Raw genomic sequence first — 21,097 nt, 5'->3', positions numbered from 1 at the left:
CGTTTACGTTTATGATGTCTATGCGTAGATCCATAGACATCATAAATGTAGACGCCATGTTGGGTGGGTTCTGCCTCTGCTGCAGATGCGTCAAAGCGTCCGCCATGTTGAATGTGGCAAATGAGCTGTTAGACTCAGACACTTAAACAGTATCAGAGGGAGTTTAATCTCAGAATATACTTTATATTCGTAGCATTTTGATTTTTAAAATATTACAAGTTTATGTTCGTATCCCTTTGGCTTCATTCTCTTGACTTTATACTCGTAAAGAATAAAAAATATTATAAGAATCTAACCTGGCCCTATTACTCCAGGACTAAGATAGTTCTGCAAACTGTGACTATTTTGGAAATGTTCCCCCTTAATTCTCATAATATGACGTTTTTCTCACAATTTTACCACTTTTGACTTTTTCTCACTTTATACTTGTGTGACTTTTTTTCTCATATTAGTAATTTTATCCCTTTAATACTCCCCCATAAAGTCTGTTTCTAATCTGTGTCTATACCAGATCTTCAAAGGTTCACACAAATAATGAAGACCACAATGTTTAGATTTAACCAAATGATTTTTATATTTATTACACACACACACACACACACACACACACACACACACACACACACACACACACACACAAACCTGTGCAAACCTGCGCCCAATGAGGCGTCTACGTTTATAATGTCTTTGCGCATAAATGTCTGTGGATGGGGACGCGTCTTCATCCTGAGGACGGTGCAGCTGGTGTGGGACCCGGACTCCGGGTCAGAACCAGTCAGGGTCCTCACAGACACGGCAGGACGGATCTGATCGGTCCACCTTAAATCCACGCGTGTCGCGTCACGTGACCGTGTTCTTGGAAAGTTCCTGGAAACCCGCCGCTGTTGTTGTTTATGGGGATCTGGGTCTGCCCCACGCTCGGTACCAGGCTCACTGGGTTCGGAGCTCCGTGGCGGCCGGGCGGTTCTGATCCACGGACAGACCCGCGTGGGTCCACCTCATTAGTGATTGTAGTAAAAAGCTCGAGCAAGGCGCGGAACCGTGGCGCATTCTGGTCCTGCAGGCATGGACCAGACGGCGGGTTCGTGGAGCAGGAACCGGGTCTGTTAACGCACGGCTGGACTCGGAACCTCCCCGGTCAGGTGGGTCCAGTTTGATCCACCGGAGCATGAAGGCGGGTTTTGGGCTCAGCCTGCAGGATCCAGGTTCCTGCAGGTAGAACAGCAACATGGACCTCTGCGCAGAACTCCATTAGAAATCCCTCTAATTTAACTGTAACTCCCTGACCCGGTTCAGCCAGGCGGTTCCGCCAGCTAACAGCAGATGTACTTGTTTGGGTCCGGTCCATTCTTAAATTCGGCCGCTTTGAAATGAGTCCAAACTAAACAGCTTGTCTGAATTCCGCTTTGTTTTCTCCGTTTTTGCGGCTGGATAATTGTCCGCAGAGACCTTAAAGTTGCCTTAAATTAAAGCAAGTTTGGTCTGAAATTCTTCCTTTTGGAGAAACCCGTTTCCCCCGTTTGGTTCCGTCCAGTTTTCCCTTCCAGGAGGATTAATGTAACTTTGTCCGGTACCTGCAGCCCAGCAGAACTAAATGCCGGTCCAGACTGACCTGCAGACAAAGAGCTTTCTGTTTCTCCGCTGCTTTTAATTTGGATCACAAGGAGCTGAGAGACAGAACCGGGCTCATCGCTGCAGCTGGTTGGACCTTTATCTGTGAAGGTTCTACGCAGCTGCCGGGTTCTCCCAGAGGAACCGCAGGAACGTGAACATTTACTCAGGAACCGTGTAGAAGCAGCAGATCTGGCTTCCTGAAGCCCAGAGACCCGGCTTGGAGAACTCTGGCGGTTCTGCTCGTAGGAGGCGGTTCTGCTACGAGTGCAGAAATGTCCAGGTCTTCATCTTCTCTGAGGAGTGGTTCTGGGTCTGCAGCTCTTCAGGTCACCATCTCAGGGCCTGTTGGGTCGGATCTCTGCAGGTTCTGGACAGGACCCGCTTTCAAACTCCTGGTATCTGACCAGAACCTCAGAGACCCAGTTTTTGCTGGTTGTTGCAGTTCTGCTCTTTAACTGTGACCCGAGGAGTCCGTTTGGACCTCTGGTGAAGCGGGCCCGGTGCTGACCCACTCAGGAACGTCTGATAGCACCAAGCTAAGCCAGGGATCCGGTTTGTCAGGTCCTGCTCCGGTTTAAGGTCCGATTCTGTGGTAGTGAAGTTCCGAACTGAGTCAGAACCGGGTCATTATTTACCAACGCAACAGAACTTTGCTCCATCAGTGTTCCTTCAGGTTCTGTGCGGCAGTTCTGGGATCGGGTCCATGACAGATTTCTGATTGGGTTTTCTAATGCCAGTCATCTGGTTCCAGAGCTGGCTACCAGAACCAGAACCTTTGCTCAGAACCAGAACACTGCAGCTGAGGATACACCTGCAGATCTGGTTCTGGTTCCTTGGTTCTGCTGACAGCTGCTGTAGAACCGGTTTTCAGCTGAAAAGGTCCGATCAGAACCGCTACCCTGGACCTGGGGTAGCGGTTCTGGTAACATGATGTTCTGCTGGACCCATCCAGGCTGTTTTCTCCTGATTTATCTGGAACACTGTTCAGTAGACTGGAGATGAAGGTTCTGGGGGTGCTGGTCCAGTTCTGAGTAGAGCTATTAATAATTACTGCGGTGCCGGGCGGCGCCAGCCGACCCGAAACTAATGACTAACCCGCTTATCTCAGTCTGTGTTGCTCACATGGATCCAGCCCTGCAGCCCGATCCGAACCTGGAACCGACCCGATGATACCGACCCGATGATACCGACCCGATGATACCGACCCGACCCGATGATACCGACCCGACTGACGGCAGTACTGCAGGTCCAAAGACCCATATGTTTGGTTCTTGGGTGATCTTGGCCCAGTTCACCTGTTGGTTCTGGAGGCTGCAGGAGGTGGGCTCCTTTTCACGGGTCGCCCACCTTGTGATCTTTGAAGAAGAAGCCCGGTTCCTTCAGCAGAACCTCGGTGCGGTTGGTCCTGTTGCAGCTGGTTCCGGAGCAGTCTGGTTCCAGAGGAGCCCGGTTCTGGATCCTGTCTTCAGTGGAAGACAGCGGTGCGGATCGGTTCTGGGATGTGGAGAACCTCTGGTTTCATAGTCAAGGTCCAGATCTCAGAATACAGGTTCTGATGGTTTGGGTCGTACTGACCCTCACCAGAACCCTTACAGCATTTGTTCTGTAATACGCAGACAGGAGCGGTTCTAACCTCAGAACCTTCACCTTTCAGAGGATGAGATAAAGTTCTGACAGGGAAACTGGTTCTGGTTCTGGTCAGCGGCGGGTCCAAAGATCGTAGAGACTTTTTTAATCTTCGTTGGTTTGGAGGCGGCGCCGCTTTCCAGAACCCGCTCCGGTTCTGGTGTCGTCAGAGACGGATGGTTCTGCTGCGGCTTTGATCCAAAACGACAGCAGCAGCTGGACGGGTTTAAAATGTTCTGTCCGGTTCTGGTGCCGGTAGAATCTTGTTCTGCTGTTCCCCTCCTGACCCAAAGAGGTTTCTCAGGTTCCGGTTCTCCAGCAGCCTCTCAGATGCGACCCGTCTCTGCAGGTTCTGCTCAGTGGGCCTGGTTCTGACCGATGACCTGCCAGTCCTCTGACGCCATTGAGGACGACAGAGGAGCCGGCGCCGGTACCGAGGAGTCGGACCAGAGCCGCGTGGCCTCGGCCATGAAGGAGCTCAGGAAGACAGGTGGGCGCCAAAGAACCAAGATGGCGGCAGAGTTCTGGAGGAAGGACCGGAGGTCATGTGACCAGAGGACGGCGTCCAGCCGGCTGGGACGGCGTCCTCTGGTCACGAGACCAGAGACCAGGTGTTGGACCAGAACCCAGAACCTCCATGGAGGTGGAGGGATGATGTTCTGAAGCTGCAGGACCTGCTCTCTGTGTTCTAGAGTGTTCTAGAGTCCAACAGCCAAACCGGGCCATCAACAGAACCAGGAGCCCAAACGCAGCAGCAGATCTATAGAATAGCAGCGGTCTAGTCAAAGTCCAGATCTGAGTTTAAGTGCTGCTGCTGAGGTGTGAGCAGGTTCTGCAGGTAGAACACCTGGCGCTCCTTCCTCCAGCTGAAAGTAGATGAGAATGTTCTGGAGGTTCTGGAGGTTCTGATGTCTCCCCTCTGTGTGCCTCAGGCTGGTACTGGGGCAGCCTGACGGCCAACGAGGCCAGAGAGATCCTCCAGGACTCGTCGGAGGGCACCTTCCTGCTGCGGGACAGCTCCCAGAGGGACTTCCTGTTCACCATCTCCGCCATGACCTCCGCGGGTCCCACCAACCTGCGCATCGAGTTCCGGCACGGCAAGTTCAAGCTGGACTCGGTGGTTCTGGTCAAGCCCAAGCTGAAGCAGTTCGACAGCGTGGTCCACCTGGTGGAGCACTACGTCCAGCTGTCCAGGACCAGCAGGGCGGCGCCGGCGGGGGGGGCGGGGCCTAACGGCACCGTGCAGCTGCTCCTCACCAGACCCGTGTACCGCAGCACGCCGTCGCTGCAGCACCTGTGCCGCGTCGCCATCAACGGGTCGGCCCGGCGGGTCCAGGACCTGCCCCTCCCCCCCCGGCTGAAGGACTACCTGACGGACTACGCCTACAACGTGTAGAGCAAGCCCCGCCCACTCCACCAGCACCTGGAGCTTTAGCTGAACCCAGACTGACTCTGAGTGGCTGGAGCTCTGTCAGGTGAAAGGCTCCAGGTGAGGCCTTCTCAGGTGCGTCCTGTCGGCGCCGTCACATCGGGTTTCAGATATTTATTTATTTGCTTTAAGATGTTGCTGTGCTCTGAGAACCGCTGCAGGTTCTAGAGGCCGAACCGGCTCCTGATCCGAGAACAGTGTGGCGGTACCAGGCTCGGTTCTGCTCAGAAAACGGATCAGTGGGCTCCCTGGCATGTCCTCTGCCTGAGTTCTGGTCGGCTCCAACCTGAGCCTGACAGAACCACAGCTCATCAACCGGACTCACCAGAACCAAAGGGCGGGTTGCTGCTGCAAGCTGATTGGCTGCATCCCATAATTCCTCCATTACACTGAAGGCTCTGAGACTTTAAACCTGAACCTGACTCAATCTGTTTTTTCTGACCTCAAGCCAATTCTGATTTTAAATAGAAACATTGAAATTAGTGATGAATATATTATAATATTTAAGGACTATAAAGGAGGTGATGCTATGATTTATCATTTTTGTTCACCGTGTTCTGATGAAACGACCAATCAGCTGTTTCCGTCTGTTTTTCTTCTTCATCACTTTGTTCAGGTCTGAAATTGTTCTTGTTGATAAATTCTAATTTTTGTACATTTAGATCATTTTTATTTTGTTTATCTGATTAAAACTCAGGTGATTTGTCCAACAGATGGATGGTTCTGTTATCTTCTGTACTGGTCTGTTCGGTTCTGTTAAAAATCAAAACAATCTTAAAGCAACAAATGTATTTTTCTGATGCTGAGCCCACCTGGCCGAGCCCACCTGGCCGAGTCTACCTGGCCGAGCCCACCTGGCCGAGCCCACCTGGCTGAGCCCACCTGGCCGAGCCCACCTGGCCGAGTCTACCTGGCTGATCCTGTTTGTCGGGCAGCGACTGACGTACAGAACGCCATGGGAGGTGGAACCCAGAGAACCTTCAGCCAAAACCAACACCTTGCAGGTTCTTTGTCCCACACGGCCCCTCATAAACAGCAGGAATGAAGCGCTGTGATTGGCCGACAGATGGCCGTGACTCTGCATCAGGCTCTCATTGACGTAAACAGACGAGCTCTCATGTTGATGCCAACAGACGTTTGGGTGATGAGGTCAGTTTGACCTCTCCAGGCTTCTGTAGACTTTGAACCTGTAGTATTGTGGAGCTGTGAGCCAATCAGGTTGCAGGAAAACATCAGCCAGGAGGCTGCTGGTGTCTGTTCCTGCTGAGTTTGAACAGTGAAATTTAAATCCTGTTTTCTGAAGAATTAAACAGTTTCATTTGAGTTTCATCTAAAAACTTCAATTCTTCTCATGTTCAGCTCTTTCTGAAGGCAACAAAGAAAACCCTGCATGTTGTTGGAGGAAGAAAACAGCTGGATGTGACATCTGTAATCATACATGCAAGTTGAATTTATTAAAGAACAATTATAAAACATTTAAACTTGACGAAAAAGTGAAGGATTATGGTCTGTGGACGACTCAGGACCTCCTTTCCTCAAATCAAACCGTTTCCATCAGATGTTTTCCGATAAAAGATGGAAGGCCGTGTTGGAATGGCAGATTTCCTGTAACATACTCCCTGTCTTATTGATTATTCAATAAAAAAAATTACAGACTGAAAATTCTGTCAACAGCGCAGTCTTTGAATTACCTAATGACGATGAGTATTTTGTAGTTCAGCTGAAACAACAACATACATCTGCAGAAAGATGACTTTACACGTTAGATGTAAATATTTTACCGATTGTTTCAGATATTTTACCAGCTAAAGTCTCTTCCTGTGTTATTTTTAATTCTTTTTTTAACCCTTATGTCTATCCAAAACTTTTAACAAAACAGTATTCGGATATGATTTAATAATATATTTTTTTACAAATTGTAGGAATAATGTTGGTATTTTATTATTTAAATGTATTTCATTAATTAATAGGAAAAAAAACGTTTATTACCCATGAGTGCAGCACAACCAAGCAACTTAATATAACAACATTAAATACAAATCATCTTTATTTTATTCATTGTTTCCAACATTTGAGTAAACATTTAGCAACATGCTTGAATGTTTAGATCTGATTTGCCTCCAAAATCTCTTAATTCAGTTGGAAAATTAGCTTTCCTTCCTCTGTATTCAGTCTGAAGGTTAATTTTTTCCCCTAATATTCGGACTGTTTCGGTGCTGAACGTTTACCGACGTTATCAGAGGCCGGTGTTATATTAACAGACATAAACGTGTATAATGTAATATAAACGTTTATAATGTCTGTGTTATATTAACAGACATAAACGTATATAATGTAATATAAACGTATATAATATCTGTGTTATATTAACAGACATAAACGTATATAATGTAATATAAACCTATATAATGTCTGTGTTATATTAACACACTGTCTAAGGATTCGTTGAGGAGGATATTATTGCTATAGTAACATTCGTTCCGGCCCTTGTTTCCAGTCGAGCACAATATCCCGGACACAGCTCCAGATATTAGCGGCTGGTCCCGGCGGAACCCGTTTCCATTACCGGGACTGGTTCTGGTTCCGAATGACCCAGTCGGCTGGTTCGGGCTGAGCGGTTCCGGCGGTTCTGATGGAGCCGCAGCACAGAGCGCTGCTCCGGAAGTTCCGGGTGCAGCTGTCCGACCAGCTGCTGGTCAGCGACACCATCGTTCCGCTTCTGTTCCAGGAGGGCGTTCTGACGGAAGCCCAGGTGGAACAGGTGGAGGGTCAGCTGACCAACAAGCAGAAGAACCTGAAGCTGCTGGACATCCTGCCGAACCGCGGGCCCAGAGCCTTCGGCGCCTTCCTGGAGGCCCTGCGGGACTTCGGCTGGATCCGAGAGCAGCTGCTGCTGGAGCTGCAGCGCTCAGCCGGGGGGCACACACCTGGCCCTGGGTCCACAGGTGAGGGCGGAACCCAGTCTGGAGCATCAAGCTTTATCCTAAAGGCCTGTAATGGCTTAGATAACATGCATTGTTGTTTTTTTACTTTTTCTGGAATGATTACAGACAGGTTAAAAGATGATTTATGTCAGATTATAAATCTGGTTTATTTCAATCTGGTTTCATAATAATATCACACTGGTGTTAGATTTGCTGGATTATGAGCGTCTGGATGATGATGGAACCTTTTTTTTTTTTTATTAATATGGTGGAACACCCCTTTATTTTAAAAGTGTTTAGGCTTTAGGGAAGAGTTAAAAATATCTTTACAGACATCCATGGTTCAGCATCTTTGCCCTCCGGAACGTTTTAATAGTAAAAGAAGCGTCCATCAAGGTTGTCCTGCTTCACCTGTTGTTTATTATCATGACAGAACTTTTAGCGGTTTTAATAAAAAATAACTCCAGTGATGGGAAGCTCCTTGGTATTCACTCAACCAGCAGATGACAGCCTTGGTTTACAAACATATAACTCAAATTTCAAAGGAGCTGCAAGAGATGTAAAGGTTTTCTACAGCCTTTGGTTTACTTTAGAATAAGAAGAAATGTGAAATAATGAATATTAATGATAGTCCACTCACTGCTGCTGGTGAAATCCTGGTTAGAGAAGAGGTAAAATATTTAGGGATCAACATTTCAAAGGATGAAGAATTAAGAGAAGTATCATAGAAACTAACGCTTCAGAAACATAAAGTCATTCTCAACGGTTGTCTCCACAGAGATTTATCTATTTATGGACGTATTTTACTCACTAAACTAGAAAGTTTATCTGAGTTCATTTACTCAGCTTATTCATTGTATATATCTGATAAAATGATTAAAAAATACATGAAAACAACTTTAGTTTGATTGGAGGAACAGATGCCGTCCTATCAGGAGATCTGATGCAGAGGACCGAGGTGTGACCTGAACCCATCAACGGTTCCGGTTCTGCAGGGCTTCATAAAAGTCTCCTCAGAACTTATTGGTGCCGTTACATTCCTGACGAGATGTGATACCAATAAAATGACCAGACGTCCATAAACGGGTTCTGCAGTGTTGGAAACGTATTTTAAACATCATTTTCTCCACATTTGTCCCCATCTGGACACCAGAGTCATCCTGATAAAACAAAATTATTCTTTTACAAAGATGGAACAGACAAAGTTATTGAATCAGTTCTACACTTTATGGAAGTATCATGTGATGCTTTTAGCAAAAAATACACATTAACATGGACAAAAACGAAATTTAATAAGCTTTAAACGGCAATTCAACAATTCACCAATCATCTTTGACTAGAAATGGCTTTGATTTATTGACAAAAAGTGCAACAATAAATTCATAAGAAACACTCTGACTTTGATGTTCGTCAACATTAAGGAGAAAAGATTTGTTCAAAAATGATGATGATGATGATGATGATGATGATGATGATGATGATGTGTTTAAAGAAAATCAGAACCACGTCTCTTTCTCCTTAGAAGGAGAGGATTTAAAAATGATGCGTTTATTCTTCTAATGACTTTTTACAGAAGAAATTCATCATAAATACCAAAACTATGTATTCTGTGATTCAGTTATTAAGACATCTCTTTTTTTAATTATAATGTCTTTAATGTATAATAATTATGTAACGGATCTTACATATTTCTATTCCACTTCTGAATTTTAATGTAAAGGTTGGTTTTGTGACGGGGAGAAAAGAATCAAACTATGGTAACAATTTAATCTTTCTGGCTACAGTTTTTATTCACAGGTGCTGCTTTTTAAAAATTACCCCCCCACACACACACACTTTCAATATCTTTATAAGTGACATATGATTATTTAACAAAGTGTTGTCCTGTTGTAACAACCAAACGCCCCAACATTAATGCAATTTATCGATTCCAGGTTTTTCTTTAAAAGATTTTTATCCAGCTCAGAAATTTTAATACTTTTATTTCATTGTTTCCTTCAGTAAAAATTCAAATGTTTAATTGGAGGATTCCGGTTCTGCTGAATGTCTCTTTGGGTTTAGAATTTGAATATTTCTGTGAAACTGCGTGAAAAGAAGTCCGGTCCGGTTCTGTTCATCAGATCCTCTGAGGTTCTGGCAAATTAAACCCGTTTCATCTGTTCCTGCCGTCTTCTGGGCCTTAAGAACCGGACCCGGCAGAATTTTTCTCTTCGGCAGCATGAAAACCTGGAGCTGGTCTGCAGAAATAACCCGGGCCCGGCGGGTCGGGGGAGGGGGGGGGGGGGTTCCTGGAAATGTTCTTCTGTGGAAACACAGAGACCACCGAGTTCCTGGAAAATGTTCTGACTCGTGTAAATCGACCCGGTGGAACCGGAACTCAGTTATAACCCGATTAATCAGTCTGCTGGAGAATCTCTGGGATCCATGAAGGTTCTGCTCAGGTTCTGCGACCCATCAGATGATTGGGCTTTATCTCCGTTTGATGCTTGAGTGAAAACCGGAGCGTCAGAAACTGATCCGGTCCGCTTCATAGTGAAGCTGGTCCGATTTCCTCTGAAACACAGGATCAGAACCGACTCAAAGGTTCTGGGGTTTCTAAAGGGAAAAATGCCACGTCAGATTAATCGGGTCCAAATGAGGAACCGGGTCCAAACATCCGGCTGGTTCCTGGAAAACCGCGTTAAGAAGAGGAGGAAAGCTGGAAAACCTGGAAAACGCAGCTGCAGAGGAGCGTGAAGCATCTGGAGAGGACCAGAACCTGCTGGGTCTCCAGGGCCAGACGAGGTCCAGAACCTGCTGGGTCTCCAGGGCCAGACATGGACCAGAACCTGCTGGGTCTCCAGGGTCAGACATGGACCAGAACCTGCTGGGTCTCCAGGGTCAGACATGGACCAGAACCTGCTGCCCAGGAAAGCTCTGCTCCGCCTCGGTAAAAGCAGAGTTTCCAGGAACTCGGCCTCCTGGTTCTCCTCCTGGTTCTCCTCCCGTTTGTTGGAGCCCAAACGCTGAGGAACTCCCAGGAGAACCGGCAGCAGACCCAGTTAGGTCCACCTTTGGCAGTCTTTCAGAACTCAACCAGCCGTCCACGGGTCCAGCTCGTAAATGTGAGTTTGGGTCTCCGGTCCTGCTCAGGTTTCTAATCCCAGAAGATGATGATCCAGAAGTTTAACTGGAGTTAAGGGGAGAAGAAAGGTCCGACCCAGAGCGGGAAAAACCGAAGAACCAAGAGTTCTCCTCCAGGAATGAAACCAGGAATGTTCCTGGAGTTTAACGACAGAAATCATCTCACAGATGATAATTAATTATCTGTTATCTTCTCATCATCCATGGAGGATGAGAAACCCAATCAATAATAACTTATGTGAAAGGAAGAGGTCCAAATGGGTCTGGTTCTGAGTCTCAGTGAGCTTGCCCAGTTTGTCTGGTACCAGCAGTGGGCGGTGGCCCAGGGCAGCATCAGTGGGGGGCGCAGCAGCTTTTTATCTGCTCAATGGGTTTTCTCTTCCATATTTATTATAGCTATAGGCCTTAAATCAAAATAATGATTTTCATCAGTTTATGGTTCTGATCAGCTGGATCTAAGAGTTACATTTATCTTAATGCAGGTTTTTGGTTCAAATGTCAACAAAATCTGAAATTCTACTTGGGTTTGTCCACAAATAAGTTCTGGATGTCAAAGAGTTCTGGTTCTAAAGACAGAACCAGTTTAAATGCTGAGATTGTCTGACATGTAATTCTGATTCTACTTTTCTTAATGAATATTTAGAATATTCCGTTAACGGAGAAAAACGTGTGATTAACGGGAAAACTGTCCGCAGACGTTCCCGCCGCTCCGCCCCGGCTCCGCCTCCCGGACTCGGTTCTGCAGAAGGTTCCTTCGGATCGGGAGCTGTCCCGGCTGGCCTCCAGACTCGGCGCCGAGTGGGAGGTGGTTCTGTTGGACCTGGGCGTGTCGTCTGAGGCTCTGTACCGTTGCCGCGCCGACCACAGTCTGAACACCCAGGCGGCGGCGCTGGCCGGCCTGGTTCTGTGGAGGCGGTCCGAAGGCCGGAACGCCACGCTGGGCCGGCTGCTCCGGAGCCTGGAGGCCGCCGACCTCCATCCGTCTGTCCTGGAGGACGTCGTCATGGGCTGAGACGGAACCGCCGGGTCCAGTCTGGCTTTATGAAGAGCAGAACTTTGGTCCAAAGTCAGAGACTGATGAGCTTTATGTCCATAAATGTGCTGAATAATAAAGATAAAGTCAGAACTTAATAAAAAATCTATTTTTTTCTTCAGGTTTTTGGTTCAAAATGTTTCATTTCAATCAGAATTTAATTTCCAGAACCGATCGGGAAGTTTCCCACTGCAGGTGAGCCAGAACCAGGCGAGTTCTGTGGATCCAGAGAGGGAACGTTCTGCAGCAGAACCACGGTTACAGAACACCAGCGTCCTGCAGGAAGGCCGTGTTCTGGCCAGTCTGCAGCTTTTACTCCTCCTCACCGGTTTTCAGGTTTTTCCCAGCAGTTCCTGGAAGTCGACCCAGATCGGGTTCTGGAAAACCCGTTGGATTTCTCAGAGGAAATGCTGAGAGAGGCCTTTGTGTCTAAAAACAGAAGAAGAGGTTCCTCAAGACGGGCTTCCTGTCCCGCTCAGGATTTAAGGTGGACTGACGGGTCCGGCCGGACTCCAGCAGAACCTCAGAACACCGCAGCTTCTTCATCCTCACGCAGAACATTCAGAACCTGAGGCTCTGCAGAACTAAATGGTAAAAAAAACAACCAATGGATTTTAATTCTGAATTTAAGGAAAATTATGAACATTTGATTTGAAAGAAAAAAACAGTTTTTCTGAATCAGAGGGAAAAAAGCTTTTTAAAATATAACATTTTAAGAGAAAAAGAAAACTAATTAACAAGAAAATTAAAATGTACTAAAACCAACATTTTCAAAATGATTTGGAAAAAAAAATAAAAAAGCAAACGCAAGTTTTTCATCTAGTATTTTCAATAAAATAAAGTTTAAACTACTGAAAAGAGATCAAATGTGAAAATAAAACCAAAATGTTTTCAATGTTTCGGGTCAGCAGGTCCGGTTCGGCTGAGGGTCCAGTTGGAGGTAAATGTGTCCGGAGCGTCGGACCGAAACAGTTTGGACAATCTAAAAACTAAATATTATAACATCAGTTTGACTTTAGCTGTAAATGTTTTATTTAATTTCTAATTTATTAGATATTTTTTCAGCACCGAAGCTTTTATTAGAGATAAAGACTGAACATGAACAGAAAGAATAAAATCAGATTTTGAGTCGATTAATGAGGTCTGGAGGAAGTTCTGTGAATGATTCCTCGGCAGCATGTTCCGGATCCAACAGAACCGAGCAGAACTGGATCAGAACAGCGTAACTGTTCAGGTTCGGTGGTTCGGTCATGAAACCCGGTGCGAAATTCACTTCCCCGAGAAAATCTGTTCCCCTGTGTCGGGAGCGCGCATTGCAGCCGCGTTCACGGCGCTTCTAGTTGATTTCTCGGTAAAACAATTCAGATAATCATGTCAAGGTTGTAACATTCAGTTTAATCTGCAGATGGTGTTTAATTTTAGAAATAAAAGTAAATAAACGCGGTCTTTCGGCAGCTGAAATATCCATTCTCTCCTCCCCCATAACTTTGGGAAATAAAGAGCAACTGTTTCCAAATTCTCTAAAATTGTTATGTGTGATAGCATGTATATTTCTATACTAGAAATGTCCTTAATCCAGTAATCTGTCATATTTTACATTGCAGCGGGATTTACCAGGAAGTCTGCACTCTTTTCAGGAAGTCTTAACTTTTGTGCTATCAGCCAGTTTCCATCCTCTTATTTCAGCAATAAATCATAAATACACACTACATGTTAGAATACTGTGTTTGGTGACTTATTTTATTTGTCAAGTTTAAGTGACAAAAGTTGGAAAATGATTATCTTGGCGTTTAAAATAACACAAAACAGCGTAAGAAGACCTCGTTTATTTAATTTAATTTTACAATTTTGTAAACAACAGCTGCCCATTTTACTGAATGTTACAACCTTGACATGATTATGAGTTGTTTTGCCGATAAATCAATTAGAAGCCCCGTGAACGCGGCTGCAATGCGCGCTCCCGGCACAGGGGGAACTGGTGCGCGGAATCTGCGCTGCGGGGTTCCCACCGACAGGGGGCAGAGCAGCGCTGTTTATCCGCAGAGACTGACTGGACTCGGTTTAATGGGACCAGAACCAGAACAGCTGGAATGGACCTGATCCCAGGAGGACCAGAACAGTTCTGCTTCTCTCCTGAAATGTGTTTTCATAACGTTTGGCTTCCTGCTGGGACATCCGGGCTTCCGTAGCTGCTCTCTGCTGCCTCAAAGCTCTCCCTCCATGGTTCCTCACCAGAACCACCTTGTTGGACCGAGCAGTTCTAGAATGGTGAGGTTCTGGTTCTGGTGAAAACATCATCCTGGATGGTCCAACGTGTCGCTGCCTCAGACCTTCTCAGATGCAGATCATGTCTTCATGTTTGGACCTGAGGTTCTGGTTCTGATCCACCTTTATGGTGATTAACGGATCGCTTAACGGATCATCGTTAGCATCAACTGGACCACAGGAAGCTATTGGTCCCATGCTGCTGACCCAGTCCATGCAGTTCTCACCTCAGGTTCTGGTTCTGCTGTAAAACCCAGTTGAAGTCATTTATGCGTAAGCCTCTGATTGGTTATTAGACAACGCTGGAGATGAATGGAGGCACCGTGGAGCTCCACTGGTTCCCCTCGGGTCCAATATCCAGGTACCTGAAGGTTCCTCTGTTCAAACAGGAAGTATAGAAAGAAGGTGACGGCTGAAGATGATGACGGGTTTTCTAGAAGTGAGTCTGAGCACCTGGTTCCCCCTGGAGGTGTTGGTGAGAGTGACCAAAGACCCCCAGAGCACCGAGGCAGACGCTGGGGAACCAGAACCCCGAGAACCGAAGGGAACCCCACAGCAAAGGTGCCCAAGAGGGACCAACACAGGAACCCGAGACCCGAGACCCAGGAACCCGAGACCCAGAGACCTGAGGCCCAGGGACACAGTCCTGGTGGCCCAGACCCCGCGAAGCAGCTGCCAGGAGCGAGCCGGCACCCAGCCCCAGGCACCGAGGACCACCAACGCTCCAGTGGGGGGGGGGGGGGGGGGGGGGGGTGCTCCTCTTCCAGCTGCAGCTGGTACTCCTGCTCAGAATCACTTCTTGTTCTGCTGGGTGAAACGCTCCTTCCAGCCTGACAGTAGTCAATTCATGGTGTGTTCAGAAAAGGTAAAATCAGACCTCTGTGAGAGCTGCAGGCCTGGAAAACTGACCAATCCTGAGCTTCGGTCTAAATGGACAGAGCCAATCAGATTCCTTCATGTCTGGTCCTCCTCCCTGTCAGCATGGACATTTTCAGCTCCTCCCTCCCCAGGAATGGAGTTATCTGGAGAAGCTGGTGAGCTGCTCTGGGGGGCGGGGCTTTGTAGGAAAGGGGCGGAGCTTAGAGCCGCTAGCTCTCCAGCATTAGCGCCTAGCTTTAAGGGTAAATCTGTCAGATACTGAAGAAAGGAAACGTAGCAGATATAAATTCTGTAATTCTGGCTGACCTGGAACACTTAATCTGATTTAAAGTCAATAAACGTTGGCCGTGTTTTTCTCTCTACCGTCGCCCTGTGCTTGGATCCAAGCAGAGCAATCTGCTGGTTCTTTGGGAACCAGCAGATTGCTCTGCAGTTCTGGTCTGGACCCACCTGGTTCCGGAAGCTTTACGGTCCAAATGATTTTTGGCTTTTATTCCGCAGCAGGTGCGTACACCTCAGGATGAACTTTATTCTGTAAACCCAAAAAAACACTTTTTAACATTTCTGATTTACTGGAGGCGGATTTTACTCCGAGCTGGTTCCGAATCCAGCGTTGGGAGACCCCGGTTTCATCAGAACTTCTTGCTCCGCTGATCTTTGGGTCTGTGGGAGCTGCTGAGGAGGAGGAGGAGGAGGAGGAGGAGGAGGAGGAGGAGGAGGAGGAGGAGGAGGAGGAGGACCGGGCAGCCTCCGGAGCGCAGCGCAGGGCGGGGCGGGGCGACGCCGCGCAGCAGCAGCTTCATCCCCGCTGACCGACACCGACCTCCTGTTAGTCTCCAGGCCGCGGCATGGACCCCGGAGCCCGGCCCGCTTCGCCTCGGTAGGTCCGGTTCGGCTGAGGATGCGCAGTTAGAGGTGCGCAGCAGAAATCTCCCGCAGAGCGAATCAGTGCAGAGCGCAGGAGCGTCGGCCGCTGCGGCAGAACCAGCGCCATTGTTTGGATGCGCAGCAGACGGAGGGGCTCCAGGCCGGGGTGAGAGGCGCTCAGAGCCCGGCAGCCAGCATGCTGCCCCCGCCGCTCCTCGCGGTCCTGCTGCTCGGCTCGGTCCAGGTAAGCACGCCGCCAACCACTCTAATGGGCCCAGAGGTTCGGCGGCTTTTGTTCGGAACCAGTCTGGTTGAAGGCGGCCAGGCTGAATGAAATGTGCGTGTTTTCAGCGTGTGCGTGTTTTCAGCGTGTGCGTGATTTAGTGTGTGCGTGATTTCAGTGTGTGCGTGTTTCAGTGTGTGCGTGATTCAGCGTGCGTGTTTTCAGCGTGCGTGTGTCTGGGTGGATGGTCTGTGTGCAGGCAGCCAGCAGCTCGTTGTGTCCCGCAGAAAGTGGGTCAGTCGGCTGCAGCCTGACTGAGATCTGCATGTCTGTCAGCATCACTGACGATCACACAATAACACACAATAACACACAATAACACACATTGTAACACACAGTATCACACAATAACACACAATAACACACTGTAACACACTGTAACACACATTGTAACACAGTAACACACACACAGTATCACACAGTAACACACATTAACACACAATAACACACATTGTAACACACACAGTAACACAACAACACACTGTAACACAACACACACAGTAACACTCATATTGTAACACACAGTAACACATTGTAACACACACATTGTAACACAGTAACACAACATTACACAATAACACACAATAACACACAGTAACACAGTAACACATTAACACTCATATTGTAACACAGAGTAACACACAGTAACACACAGTAACACACACAGTAACACAACATTACACAGTAATACAACATTACACAGTAACACACAGTAACACAATAACACACAGTAACACACGTTGTGACACAGTAGCAGTGTGTTGCCACAGCAGGCTTCCCGTCTGCAGCTTCTATCTAAGCAGATCTAGACCCGGTTTAGTGAATTCTCAGAACCTCGGTCCGTCCAGCTGGGATGGAGGAGGTCCGCTGGCTCCAGAGCTCATGGTGGTTCCTGTCCTCAGGTTCTGGACCAGAGAGAAGGTTCTGGACCAGAGAGGTTCTGGACCTGAGAGCAGGTTCTGGACCAGAGAGGTTCTGGACCTGAGAGGTTCTGGACCTGAGAGGTTCTGTCCAGCAGCAGGAGCCGTCTCTCCTCTCACATCTGGCTTTATTACTTCATCTCTGCCAGGATGAGCTCACTCTGATTTATCTGATGGTCCGGTTTCAAATTTCCTGTCTGAGGCAGCTTCAGGTCCAATCGGGCCGCTGCGGGTTGGCAACATCCAGCTTTATGTTTCTCTTTTTAATCAGATGAATATCTGTGGTTCTGGTCCTGGTTTCAACAATCAGACAGTCTCACATCGGACCGCATTTGGTCCCAAATCCACGTTCAGTCTGGAATTGGCCCTGATTTGGACCTTGGAGGTGAGTTCCAGAACTGGACCCGGTTCTCCTGATGGATGTCTGGACCCGGTTCTCCTGGACCTCGTGAGAGACAGAGTGTAAAACCTAATTTCTAACCAGAGGTGATCCACCAGTCCCAGTTTTTAATGGTCATTATGGGCGGCAGGAAGTGATGTAACACTGAGGGGGGGGGGGGGGGCAGTCGGCAGCAGAACCGACCCGAGCTCTCAGTCCAACCGGGTCTGGACCGCTGCTCCTCCTCCAGGAGACAGCGGACCGCAGCTCGCTGCTTTAACCTGCGGGATGCTGGGAAAGTCCTCTGGTCTCCCAGCAACCAGCTGAGCCTGCATGCAGCGTTCTGCCAGCAGGGGGCGCAGTGAGGAGACCGCTCTGTCAGCCATGCAGAGCTGGAGCTCAGATTAAATGTATGTCTGCTAATCTCTCTGAAAGATGCTCTGGGTGTTGAGCATCTTTCACCCCCAGCAGACCCTGAAGGCCTCCTGGAGGGTTACCGTGGTTCCTCCAGAGTCCTGGGTCCCTTCAGGTCTCCTGGAGCACGGCCTGGTGGGTCGGGCGCCTCCTCATGGACCAGGAGGTCCACCTCTGGGTTCCCAGAGTTCCAGGAATCAGAACTTCCTGAAGCCTCCTCTTCATCGCTGTGACGATTCTTCATCAGCTCTGGTTGTTCTTAGGGACCAACGATGACTCTCAGGTTCTACTGGAAACATCAGAACCTGCAGCCAAGCAGCTCTGATCAGAACCGCCTTTAATAGAACTGCGGCAGGAACCGGGTCACCGAGGTTCCCACCGGTACCGGCCGGTTACACAACCAGATCAGAGGCTGAGGAACCCGACCGTCGTCCTCTCTGGTTCCTCTTTGGTTCCTCTCTGGTTCCTCTGGTTCCTCTGGTTCCTCTCTGGTTCCTCTGGTTAATTCCTTAGAAGAGCAGAGCGGCTGTGAAGCGTTTAATGAAAATAATTTTCCTCTGGGATTATTAAAGCAGTTCTGGTTCTGGTTCTGGTTCTGGTTCTGATGGTTTGGGTGTGAGACGTTCTCCTTCCTGCAGCTCCTGCTGTTCTCCTGCAGCTGTGAGGGAGAGGAGTCTGATCTTTACTGAAGAATGCAGGAGGTGATGAAGGAGCTCCTCCTCTTCCTCCTCCTCCTTCCTCCTCTTCCTCCTATTTCTTATCCTCCTCCTCTTCCTCCTCCTCCTCCTCCTCCTCCTCCTCTTCCTCTTCCTCTTCCTCCTCCTCTTCCTCCTCCTCCTCAAACCTCCATAGTGAATCCTAAAGGTAGGCTGGATATTATATGTTCCTGTGCTATTTGGAGCAAAAACTTACATGGACAGTTTAATAAATGAGAGAAAGGAGGAAGACGTGTTTCTGTGACGATGAATCAGACAAACGGAACCGTTCTGTCCTCCATCTTGACCCGCTCAGGGTTCTGCTCCTTCAGGAGGAACCTAAACCAGTCCAGCTCCAAACCCGGTTCCTGTCCTGCACCGGTTCTGCTTTAGTCCATGTGGGTCAGAACATTTCCTCTGGAGGTGGAACGTCTCAGAGAACAGACTCGTGTCCTCCACCTCTGAACACAGGAGAACCTGAAAGTGGATCCGCTGGGCTCTGGTTCTGGTTCTGGTTCTGGTTCTGGGGACTTGATCATTTAGGAAACCAAAGGCAGAGACAGCGTTGCATGAAGCCTGATCCAGAGGCTCCGGATCGGTTCTCCGGATCGGTTCTCCGGGTCGGTTCTCCGGATCGGTTCTCCGGGTCAGAACAAAGCCATGAAAGGGGAAAAGTTGTCTCCAGCGCTGCGGTTCCAACAGAACCGGGTTTGGACCTGCTCCTTTCACAGGCCTCCTCCTCCTCCTCCTCCTCCTCAGAAGGAGACGTTAGCATGATAATGTCCCCCCCCCTCCATTGATGAGGATGAAAAGCTGCGGTCGCCTGGAAGGCGGCGCTGTCTCCTTTTGTTCTGTTCAGCCTGAGCTCAGACTGGACCCAGCACACAGCAGAACCTGACCCGGTCCAGTTACCTGCTCCAGATCAGCAGTTCTCCAGGTGTTCTCCTCCTCGGTTCTTGGCCCAGAACCCGTTTTAAAGTGGATCTGCTCTGGTCCGGTCCGGCTGGACTGGGTAGAAACAGATGAGACGCTCTGAGCACCGAGAGGAAAGACGAGGATCTATCAGAACCCTGGAGAACCCAAGACGGGTCGGCCACTGGTTCTGTGGTGAGGTTCTGGAGATGATCCAGATAACAGATGTTTGCAGATCCATGAGGGTTAGAGTTACGTTTATTATGATGGATGGATGAATGATGGATGAATGATGGAGGTGTGATGGATGAATAGATGGAGGGATGATGGAGGTGTGAATGCAGGTGAGGGCGTTCCTGTGACGCTGCAGATGTTTGCAGATGTTTGCAGCTTCTGCTGATGATCTGGACTCTGACCAGAGGAGGTTCTCCTGGAGCGGACCTGCAGGTCCTCCTCTGGTCCTCTGGGTGGACCGTCTCCTCCTCAGACGACCAGAACCACGATCGTTAGCGTCAGCGCCGTTTCCATGGTAACGGAGCGAGCATCCCCGCTCCCTCATTTCGTCTCTGTTGCCATGGGAACGGGCCAGTATTTTCCCCTCAGGGTTGTTCCTGATGGTGGAGACGAGTCTAAGCTGTCCATCACCTCTAACCCGACCAGAACCAGAACCAGAACGGCTAACCCCCTCATACCGGGTCACACACCTGAGCCTGTGGAGCGGCTAATGTTAACCTGCAGGTTCCTCTGGGGAACCCCTGCAGGGTTCTGTTGGGCTTTAAGGAGGTCAGAACCTTCCCTCAGTGTGGGGTTCTGCTGAATGTGGGTCATGGGGGTTCTGCTGAATGTGGGTCATGGGGGTTCTGACTGGGGAAGACGCTCCATCGTCTCCCTCTGCGCCTCCTCCTCCATCAGACCGCGGAGCAGCACATGCTCTCTGACTCCGGGTTTCACTCTGGGATCAGGAATGTGGGTCAGCACAAATAATCTGGACTGCAGAGGAGGCGGTTCTGATCCGCTGGAGGAGCGGCGGAGGAGACGGGGAGTTCCACAGCAGAACCGGGATTAGAGGCAGATTCCTGCTGCCGCTGCCTGGAGGCAGAAAGCAGCTCTTCATGCTGACAAGGAGCCGTTGTTCAGGGAGACACAGCCGGGTCCAGGATCCTCCGGCACCACGTGGTTCTGCTGAGCCCAGTAAAAGAGCCTCTGTGGAGCCGGGAACACAGATACCATCACAGGGTTCCACGCCAACAGAGAGCTGTAGAGAACCTAGAACCCACACACGCGTTTATCAGCCGTGTCAGAGGCAGCCCGGCCCGCTCTGAAGGATGTCCTCGGTCCAGAACTGGGTCAGAACTGGGTCAGAATTAGGGCTGAACGATTTTGGAAAATAATCTAATTGCGATTTTTTTTCTTAATATTGTGATTTAATGTGATTTTTTTTCCCCCAGTTTAATTTATCATGTCTTTTTAAACATATAAAAACAACAAATTAATTTGTTTCCTCGCCGTGCAGATTAGTTGCTAAAAGACCCGCAGCATCTAAACTCAGAGCAGAAATTATTGAGTTCTGCCTACAATATATTTCAACCAAAATAGAAATTTTGACTTTTCTCTGCATTAACCACAAGCAACAAAATGGCCTCTAAATAAAGATGTTTGTAGACAAGGACTATTTAAAACAAGAACTTTTAATGTTTCTATTAATCAGAATATTATTCAAGAGAACAGCTTTTA

General features: G+C 48.4%; 3 protein-coding genes across 5 annotated transcripts in view; all 3 read left to right on the top strand.

The window, feature by feature from the left end:
- Window positions 1–774: 774 nt before the first annotated feature.
- socs2 (suppressor of cytokine signaling 2) lies at window positions 775–5,381 on the top strand. 2 transcript variants are annotated; one of them, XM_012876759.3, is made up of 3 exons: window positions 775–1,142; window positions 3,590–3,730; window positions 4,173–5,381. In XM_012876759.3, exons 2-3 carry the CDS (start codon window positions 3,619–3,621, stop codon window positions 4,634–4,636), a joined length of 576 nt encoding a protein of 191 aa, XP_012732213.2. In that variant the 5' UTR covers window positions 775–1,142; window positions 3,590–3,618; the 3' UTR covers window positions 4,637–5,381. The 2 variants fall into 2 exon arrangements, with proteins under 2 accessions (XP_012732213.2, XP_036005055.1); XM_036149162.1 differs by lacking the exon at window positions 775–1,142 and having other exon boundaries at window positions 2,833–3,730.
- Window positions 5,382–7,165: 1,784 nt separating this feature from the next.
- Window positions 7,166–11,871, top strand: cradd (CASP2 and RIPK1 domain containing adaptor with death domain). The gene is made up of 2 exons (XM_012876757.3): window positions 7,166–7,614; window positions 11,412–11,871. The coding sequence occupies exons 1-2, from the start codon at window positions 7,302–7,304 to the stop codon at window positions 11,726–11,728; spliced, it is 630 nt and encodes a 209-aa protein (XP_012732211.2). The 5' UTR covers window positions 7,166–7,301; the 3' UTR covers window positions 11,729–11,871.
- A 3,766-nt stretch (window positions 11,872–15,637) lies between these two features.
- Window positions 15,638–21,097, top strand: part of ptpro (protein tyrosine phosphatase receptor type O) — a 37,582-nt gene continuing 32,122 nt past the window's right edge. For both annotated transcript variants that reach the window (XM_021323694.2, XM_021323692.2), the window contains exon 1: window positions 15,638–16,004. In XM_021323694.2, the coding sequence (XP_021179369.2) occupies window positions 15,957–16,004 (48 nt within the window). In that variant the 5' untranslated portion in view covers window positions 15,638–15,956. The remainder of the gene's footprint in view (window positions 16,005–21,097) is intronic.

Source organism: Fundulus heteroclitus, chromosome 17, assembly GCF_011125445.2.
Source record: "Fundulus heteroclitus isolate FHET01 chromosome 17, MU-UCD_Fhet_4.1, whole genome shotgun sequence".
In the NCBI taxonomy this organism is placed as follows: domain Eukaryota; kingdom Metazoa; phylum Chordata; class Actinopteri; order Cyprinodontiformes; family Fundulidae; genus Fundulus; species Fundulus heteroclitus.
The sequence above is the reverse complement of the archived record's forward strand: the minus strand, read 5'-3'. Positions and strand labels throughout refer to the sequence as shown.

Coding starts and splice junctions, on each gene's coding strand:
- socs2 (XM_012876759.3), top strand. CDS start 3,619: ATGACCTGCCAGTCCTCTGACGCCATTGAGGACGACAGAGGAGCCGGC. Junction 3,731..4,172: donor GAAGGAGCTCAGGAAGACAG/GTGGGCGCCAAA, acceptor TGTGTGCCTCAG/GCTGGTACTGGGGCAGCCTG.
- cradd (XM_012876757.3), top strand. CDS start 7,302: ATGGAGCCGCAGCACAGAGCGCTGCTCCGGAAGTTCCGGGTGCAGCTG. Junction 7,615..11,411: donor ACCTGGCCCTGGGTCCACAG/GTGAGGGCGGAA, acceptor AACTGTCCGCAG/ACGTTCCCGCCGCTCCGCCC.